The sequence below is a fragment of the Brachypodium distachyon genome, chromosome 5, assembly GCF_000005505.3.
Source record: "Brachypodium distachyon strain Bd21 chromosome 5, Brachypodium_distachyon_v3.0, whole genome shotgun sequence".
Classification (NCBI taxonomy): domain Eukaryota; kingdom Viridiplantae; phylum Streptophyta; class Magnoliopsida; order Poales; family Poaceae; genus Brachypodium; species Brachypodium distachyon.
Window position 1 is genome coordinate 11,063,851 of NC_016135.3, and position 8,760 is coordinate 11,072,610.

At 46.6% G+C, this 8,760-nt stretch overlaps 1 protein-coding gene across 1 annotated transcript; it reads left to right on the forward strand.

The window, feature by feature from the left end:
- Positions 1–1,199: 1,199 nt before the first annotated feature.
- Positions 1,200–3,917, forward strand: LOC100841900 (ACT domain-containing protein ACR6). The gene is made up of 4 exons (XM_003579584.4): positions 1,200–1,614; positions 1,874–2,034; positions 2,123–2,190; positions 2,325–3,917. Exons 1-4 carry the CDS (start codon positions 1,553–1,555, stop codon positions 3,456–3,458), a joined length of 1,425 nt encoding a protein of 474 aa, XP_003579632.1. The 5' UTR covers positions 1,200–1,552; the 3' UTR covers positions 3,459–3,917.
- Positions 3,918–8,760: the final 4,843 nt, after the last annotated feature.

Consider the following 8,760-nt stretch of genomic DNA (forward strand, 5'->3'; position numbering starts at 1 on the left):
GCAAATCTCCAATCGATTTTTAGCGGAAACGATACTATCAGAAGTATCATGAATTTAGTACAACTTTACTAGGTCTAAAGTTTAAAGATTTCTTTTTTGGATTTGTATTTGAAAGCGTCTCAAAATTTACTTACGAATTTCTTAGTTAAAAGGGTTGGATTTGGTTGTGTCAAGTGCTACCTCCGACGCTTGACTCACCAGAGGGGGGAAGGTAGGGGTGGGCGGAAGGGGAAAGGGTGGAAGCGCAAGGAGGTCATTTGGGTCTTTGAATGAAATGGAAACTAACGGGTTGTTTTGACCTTGGGGACGGGATGTTAGAGTCAGACGTCCCCACTTGGTCTGGGGTAGATAGCCTTGGTCCGTAAGCCCTACAGGAGAAAGCACAATGTTTGGGCAGGGCTCGGGCTTCACCATTCAACCGAAAAAACTTATTTTTTTTTTAAAAAAGAAATGTACATGCTATTTTTCACTATCAAAATGGTTAAATAACCATCATTCTAATCAAAATGGTAGTTCATGTGCTTCGGGACGGGCCCAAGTTTTGATCATCAAGTGTGCTCTCCGCTACCCAAATATTGTGAGGGGATGAATTTGTCTTTGACTTGAACAAGATAATAGAGTTCTATAGCTAGAATGTTTGGTCCTTTATGGTAAGATATTTTTTCTCTTGTGTTGCATCCTATGTTTCCGAAAATAAAGAGAATCATCTTTTCGGTATAGTTTAATTCAACTTAATTTTAGTCTGTGTTATTTAACTTTTGTGACGTTCCATCCCGATATTCAGGATACCTGTAAAGGCCACAGCTGGCTCTTTGTCCTGCGAGGTAAGATAATCGTTGATTGGACAAGAGAGAATGTAGCCGACTCTTACTTGAAAGCTGGACTCGAGTAACGGAAACCGAAAAGTCGATCGTTTTGGTTTTACGCGCTGTCATATACGGACTAGTATGTTTTAGATATCAAGTTAGTATAAGACACATCTTACTATGTAAGTTAATTTTTTTAATCAAAATTTTGATGACATTAGGAAATGGAAGAGTGAAACTACTGACTCTACCTTTATAGAGAAAAAAAAAGGTTTGGTAATAGAGAAACACTTGCTATGTTAGCCATATATTTTTCCCGGTTTTCTTTACTCTGGATCATGGTAAGTGACAAGTTCAGAAAAAAAAGATAAGGTAAAAATTGGCATGTCCCGGAAAGAAGCGCAGGGTCAATAGCAAGGATACAATTAGGATCTTCCTATTGCCAATTAATCAGCTACCCGAAGAACCTGTGATTGAGCACACCCGACATACCTATCGTCCCGACCGAATTATAGGCGCCGCGAAATCGATCGCCGTCAGCTGCAGCATCCTTTGGTCCTTGCTCGCCGCCTTCACATATAAAAGCCACCGGAGCGAGAGCTTTTCCGGTCGTCGGTCCGGGCAAGGCCAGCACACCACCCAACTTACCACAAAAGTCCTCTCTGCTTCTACGTCTCTTCTTGCCTTTTCTCTTCGTGCCAAGTGAAACTATAGCTGTTGGATGCGAGTGAGAGAGTGTGTCCGCCATGGTTCTCATCGACGACCAGGATGAGTACGCCAAGCTCGTTCGGGGGATGAACCCGCCGAGGTGAGAGCGAATCGATTAGCGGCCCCTCTGCTGCTTTTCTGTAAAGTTGCCTTCCGTTTTCCCTTTTTCCCGGATGTTTGCAGTTCGCCAATTTTGCTTCTGGTTTTCCTTCTTCTTCTTCTTCTTCTTCTGTTGTTGTTGTGATTTTGAGCTTTGCGTTGTAAAATTGGAGGCTGAAATGGGAATCCTCTGTTGTGAATTTTGCATCCTTGCTCTGCTCTGCTCTACTCTGTTGTGACGAATGGTTGTGCTGTTGCAGGGTCGAGATCGACAACGAGATCTCCAAAATTGGCACTTTCATCCAGGTGGACAGCGTCAACACCCACGGCACGCTCCTCGCCCTGGTCCAGGTCATCACCGACCTCAACCTCGTCGTCCGCAAGGCCTACTTCACCGCCGACGGCGACTGGTTCATGGACGGTGAGCACCAAAACTAACCTGATAAATTTTCCAGCACCAATTTCCATGGATTCTGTCAGTCTGACACAACTCCAATCCTTTTCTTCAGTGTTCTATGTCACTGACCGGGACGGGGAAAAGGTCACTGACGAGGCAACTCTCAATTACATCCAGACGGTAATTCGCTAGGCTTTAGTTTCCTTTTTATTCTCAAGGGGGAAATTTTTTCGCATTCATTGTGTTTTTATTACCGGTTCTTGAATGAATTGAGTCAAAGAAAGATTTTCTGAGTATCGAGTCGTTGGATGCAGACGCTGGAGTCAGACGATTGCTACTACACCGAGGCGCGCGACAACAGCGCGGATATAGTCCCATCGGAATCGGAGGAGGATTCCCATCAGTACAGCTCCATCGAGCTCACGGGCACGGACCGCCCGGGCCTTCTCTCCGAGGTGTGCGCCGTGCTGTCCGACGTGCGCTGCGCCGTGGTGAGCGCGGACCTCTGGACCTGCAACACGCGCGTGGCGGCCGTGGTGCAGGTCGCGGACGCGGCCACGGGCGTCGCCATCTCGGCAGACCCCGCCCGCGTGGCCGAGATCAGCCGCCGGCTCGCCCACCTCCTGCGCAGCCGCAGCTGGTGCCACGCCACCGTGGCGGCCTCCGTGGCCGAGGAGCCGTCCCTCGTGGCGATGCACAAGGAGCGGCGCCTCCACCAGCTGATGGCCGCCGACCCGGAATCCGGCGTCATCGAAGGCGACGGCGCGTACCTGCAGCCGGCGCCGGGGACGACGCCTGCCACGGTGGTCGAGGTCACGGACTGCGCCCAGCGCGGGTACACGTTCGTGGTGGTGCGTTGCCGGGACGTGCCGAAGCTGCTGTTCGACACGGTGTGCACCATCACGGACGCGCAGTACGTGGTGTACCACGGCAACGTGAGCACGGAGCCCGACGGGGTCACCGCGTACCAGGAGTACTACGTCCGGAACAAGGCCGGGTTAGCCGCGACGGAGCCCGAGCGCCTGCTGTTAAAAAGGCAGTTGGAGGCCGCGGTTGAACGGCGGTTTGCGGATGGGATCGAGCTCGAGGTCCGCTCCGGGGACAGGGCCGGGCTGCTGTCGGATGTCACCAGGATTATCCGGGAGAACGGGCTCACGATCCTGCGGGCCGGGGTCAAGTCCCAGGGCGGGGAGGCTGTGGACACTTTCTATGTGTCGGACCCCATGGGGCTCGACTACCCCGTGGAGCCCCGGACCATCGACACCATCCGCGCCCAGATCGGGGAGGCCACGCTGCGGGTCAAGAAGAACCCCTTCGCCGACGCCGACCAGCAGCAGCAGCAGCACGACGCCGCGGCATCCGTCGTCGGCGCCATCGCATTCATCCTCGGCAGCGTCTACAAGTTCTACCGCCCCTTCCAGAGCCTCGCCCTCGTCAAGCTCTACTAGCTTATGCGCGACAGAGATCATCTGATGGATGGAGAGACACCGGTGGTGATGCAGAATTTGGTGTTAATTTGTTGGATTTGATTCGTTGGATCGAGTAGGCGATGCCGAATTTGGTGTCAATTTGTTGGATTCTAGTATTGTCTTGTAATGTCCAGTCCAGTCGGTCGTGTCGTGTCGGAAGACAATGGTGATGATGAACATCGAGTCTGGGTCGTTGTAGACAGGGTAGTGTACAAGCTAGCTCAGGAGAGAAATGGTATGGTAGCTCAGCGCAGATAGGATAGCTTCATAGCAACTAGCTCTAGTTGGGTATACTAGAAATTGGGGTATGCTAGCTTAGTATGTTCTCTGTTGATTAGTCGTCTTGAGTACATTCTCTCGGGGGAAACAATGCATGGAGAAAACTTGTGTCTACATCGATCGTGTATTCCTGTGTCTTATTCTTCTGAATTTCGCAAACAAATCGTTTGTTTACTTCGCTGCTGCAGATGGCTGAACTGGACTGAACCCGGCCAGTTAGAACTGGAAATCCCCGAAGCGGCATGAGGATAAAAGATCCGGCTTGTTTCTTCGTGGTGTATTTTTTTCAGATCCAACAATTACTGGCTTTCTATATGTGGCTTTATATATGAAATCAGTTCGCAAGACTTGCACAGGCCGCCTTGCGGCAAGGCTTAAAACGGCACGACAGAGAACGCAAAAGAAAGCCCACCCCAATGCAAGGGGTGATCCGGTGGTTTTTGGTATGTGAAAACTGTCGCTAGCTGATAAATGGTCCGTGCGAAATTGGGAAGTAGGTGATTTTACATCGAGAGATCCACCTTCTGCTAGGTGTGCCATTTTTTCGTTGAGGAGGGACCTCAACTTATGATGGAGAGATAGCTCTCCTTGTGCTCATAAACGATACATGGATTTTTTTTTCAAAGAGAAGTTTGTTCGATTTCAAACTCAGATTCAATCATAATGTTGGGATTCAAACTTTGATTAAAACAAGAGGAATAAGCCATGCCGTCTTGGATGATCCACATATTTGGATCAAACATTGATGAACACATTGAACTATCCACGTGGCTGAGAAGCCATCATAGTCCAGCTGTCCAGACACAACGATGCAATTACCCAGGGGCACGCTCTATCACTCAGCTAAATAGGAAACTGAACATAGTCTGTGTGACATGGCCATAGAATACTATATATAATTCTGTCAGGTTCAACTGCTTTTACATACTTGATGACAGTTTAGTTAAAATTGGAACAGTCAGAAAATAAATAATTTAAATCTATTTTATTTTAACTATAACAACGTATAGGTTTACTAGGCGTCCATGCTTTTTTCATCAACTCGAAAAAACTAGGCGTTCATCCTTGTGCTACAGTTTTAGTATCTAGAAATTTTGAAAAGTCTATTTTTCCTCTTCTTACCAAGGGCTTTGAGTTTTTTTTTTCCTAACTTACTTTTTATTCAACTATTTACGCCTCCTGGACTAGGACTAAGTCCCTCTCCAATGCTCCACATTTGCGCCATCTCGTATGGCACTCCCAATACAATGTATTTAGATTGTATCATATTCATTAATTCTATATTAGATGTATCTTGGATTATATCATATGCATTAAATCTATATATATTTAGATACAACTTCTTTGATATATAACTCGCCTCTTAAATTTTGTATCTAAATAAGTTTTCATTTAATGTGTTTTGTGATAGAGAAATTATTGTTATTTTGGATGCCATACTGAGTGCCATATCTCTCTTTTTCATTAAATATGGTGACATTAAATTAAATAAAATGACATTAAATAGGGTGTCACATTCAGACTCTTTCTTAAATGACTTGTTTAGATACATGACACGGTAAAGCAGTGGAACTGCCACCGGTAGTCCTCATAGGATTTTTGCCTATATGGTGTAAAGCTAAGAAGGAGAGAGCGTGGAATCATCTCTTAGGCATGTACAATGGTTGATAAGACCGCCTTATCTTAACTGTAACATGTCAATTAGAAAAGACAACAAAACATGTTGTACAACGGGTTATCTCTTATTGTTATATCTTAAAATTAATTCTTAGATGAATAAAATTAACTAAATAAAGGCTAAGAAAAGACAAAATCTAGTACAATGGGAAATTTGTCTTATCGTTCCTTATCATTCTTGTGAAAAAAATCATCTCTTAATTAAGAGAAGGCTTGTGACTTTTCTTAATTTCTCTCTCTTTCACGTCAGATTTTATCCTACGTGACATCGCTAAGAGAAGTCTGACGTCACCCCATTGTACACGCTCTTACTTTAGAGTACAATATCTACACGCAATCTAACACATAGATCATGAAATCTCATTATCATCCAATTAGATCCTACTAATCTTAATAAAGTGAAGCACACTATGTAAATTGGATACACCACGGGTACTTACAGGGCCGTCATCAGGGTCTGCGAGGATGGTTTTTTTTTTGGCGAAAGGGTCTGCGAGATGAGCTACGGGACCCTAAAAAACTAAGGGCCCAAATTTATTATTTTAGGCTAGCCTTTACCTAAAAGCAAAAAGGCCGGCCTGCACCACCTTGCCCCTGTCCAGGCCGTCTTAACTTTCATTGGTAGCTCGGCCCACGAATCTCTTACGATTCATTGGTAGTTTATTGGGCTGGGGAACGGGCAACCTCCTAGGCCCACGGCCCAGCCCATCGCCGCAGGCCTCCTGTACGAAATTAATTTTGGCAACTTCCGGAGTCCTTGGCTCCCACGAATCCATGATTGACTGTTTTCTGTCGATCCATCCCGTTCCGGGAGACCGTATCTCCATCGGCCATAGGACCTGCGTGCCCTCCGCCCGTCAGGCGCGTCTGCCGTTCTGCAGTTCGATCACACGCGTCGGTCCTTATTTTAAAGGCCAAAGCCAATCACGAAATTGCGTCACACCGGCATTGACACATCACTGATCTTGCAATTGAACTTCGTGCTATCAAGAAAGACAGAAGAAGTTTAACTCTTGACTAACAAGTCCATGCTCGATCAATCAATGCATCAATCTCGATTGCTAAAATTTACAGGGTTTTCTTTACATTTTGATCTGGGGCTTAAATTCTGAAGACTATCCCCAGATAAATATATAATTAACTAATAAGGAGTATTAAGAGTGAATTCCATTTTAATATTAAATTAGTGGAAGATATCAACTATTGTTTGTTTTTCTGAAAAGGTTCACCGATCTATTAATAATTATCAACAGCGGTACAAGAGTCCTAAAAGTAATGAAAATTACAAATAGATCCTTGTACCACTTAATTATGACAACAAGCACCGAGACAAGCCGAAGGCGGGGCCGTCCTCGCCCCTCAATTACTAGAGTCGAGAAAAGCTGACCAAATGAGTTTGTTGTAATAGACAGTGGGAAGTCATCGTGCTAAGGAGTAAGCCTCCAGAAGATCAACACACCACAGCATCAACCATCGTGAAAGAAGAAAACCGAAAATCGGAGTAGCCAGACCTGAAACCACACCAATGAATCGTAAGAGATTCGCCGGACAGTGCCCTCCGCTGGCAAAAAAAACTGAAGCCCGCTAAGCACACCAACCCAGCCCGTTAGCTCGCTTTGATCGAACGAAGGAGAGATTTGTCGAATTAGAAAAACAGCTAGATGTAGCATACGCAACCTGTTTTTCTTTCATCTCTATTTACGTGTAAACCGTTTGGTAGTTCGATTTTGTCAGCGTAATTCTTTGTTGGATGGTTATGGAAGGAAAGGAACCATAAGAATGTTTGGTTGATTTAATTAAAATTTCAGTTGGTAGAGAACCTAATCCAAGACGGTTAGGGAGAGCGTGTTCTATTCATATAACGCCATGTCTGTTCTGAATCTATATACGTATACTCACGAGCGCACGATGCTGAGATGTACTATCGATCGCGTTCGTTGCTAAGCATCAGAATCTTTAATTCTTTCTTCGGCAAATCTATGTGGGGCACGTGCCCCACATAGTCTTAGGGGGGGTGGGGGTGCTTTAGGATTCGTGCCCCTCCCCCGATCTCCTCTCTGCCTGTCTTCCCGACGTATCCCCTGCCTCTGGCTCTCTATCGATCGAATCGGCCCCGATCTCCCGTCTCCCTTCCCCGGCCTTCCCTCTAGCTCCCTCTCTGCCTTTCTCCGGCGTGTAGGCAAACGGCAGTGACGTGGTGCGGAGGAAGGTGTGCGACGGCGCTGAGCAGCGGGGCGGCCCGGAGCGGGGTGGCCAGCAGCGACAGGATTTGGGGCGGGGATGCCCATGCAGCAGCGCGCGTGTGCAGGCGGAGCGCGGCACGGAGGCAAGTGTGCGGCGGCGCGGAGGTAGCGGGGCGGCCTGGAGCGACATGATTTTGGCGGCGGCTTGCTCGTCGGGATGCCTCGTTCACATGTTCGGCGCGCGTGCAGCAGAGCACGTGTGGGGCACGTGCGGTGGTTCGCTCGTCGGGGCGCCTCGTTGGCGTGTGCGGCGACTGTGAATCGAGAGGTACTTCTGATGTCCTGTGGGTGTTCGACGAAATGTCTCACCGGGATGCTCATGCATGCTACTCACCATGATGCTATTTTTTTTTGGAAATTACGTGATTAGTGGGTGCATTTGGAAAGGACTGCATGGTAGGGCCGTTGAGAACTTTGTTTTGCCACATAATAGCTAAGCGACGATGTTGTGATCATTTGATGGGCCTTCTCTTCGGTTTAAGCGATTTGATTCAAGGATTGGGCAAGGTTGTTGTGATTGAGGAAGATTATGTGATGCTGATGATGCATTCTGGTAGTGTACATGTATAACCGTGGAAGATAGGTAAGCATGGTCCCCGCAACAAAAAAAAAGATAGGTAAGCACGGATAAATTGGCAAGTATGCACATTTCACATGGCAAGTATGCATTATTAATCTGGCGAGTAGGTATAATTAAACCGGTAAGTAAGTTTAGATAAGCTGGCAACTAATCACAACTAACCTACCAAATAAGCACAGTTATCCTGGCAATTAGGCATTGTTAACGTGGCAAGTATGTTTAAATCGGTAAGGCGGTAATTTTGGATAAGGTGACAAGTAGGCATAGTTAACCTGGCAATTAGTCATAATTAACCTGGCAATTAGGCACAATTAACCTAGCAAGTAGGTACGGATAAGCCGGTAAGTAGGCGTAATTAACGTGGTAAGTCGGTACGGTTAATCTGGCAATTCGACACAATTAATCTGGCAAGTAGTTGTGGATAAGCCGGTAAGTAAGCGTGGACAAATTAGCAAATAGGTACAGTTAATCTGGCAATTAGACACGGTTAATATGGCAAGTA

Bases quoted from the DNA above. Each gene is read 5' to 3' on its own strand.
- LOC100841900 (XM_003579584.4), top strand. From the start codon at position 1,553: ATGGTTCTCATCGACGACCAGGATGAGTACGCCAAGCTCGTTCGGGGG. The intron at 2,035-2,122 runs GTGAGCACCAAA...CCTTTTCTTCAG, and splicing joins CGGCGACTGGTTCATGGACG to TGTTCTATGTCACTGACCGG. The intron at 2,191-2,324 runs GTAATTCGCTAG...CGTTGGATGCAG, and splicing joins CTCTCAATTACATCCAGACG to ACGCTGGAGTCAGACGATTG.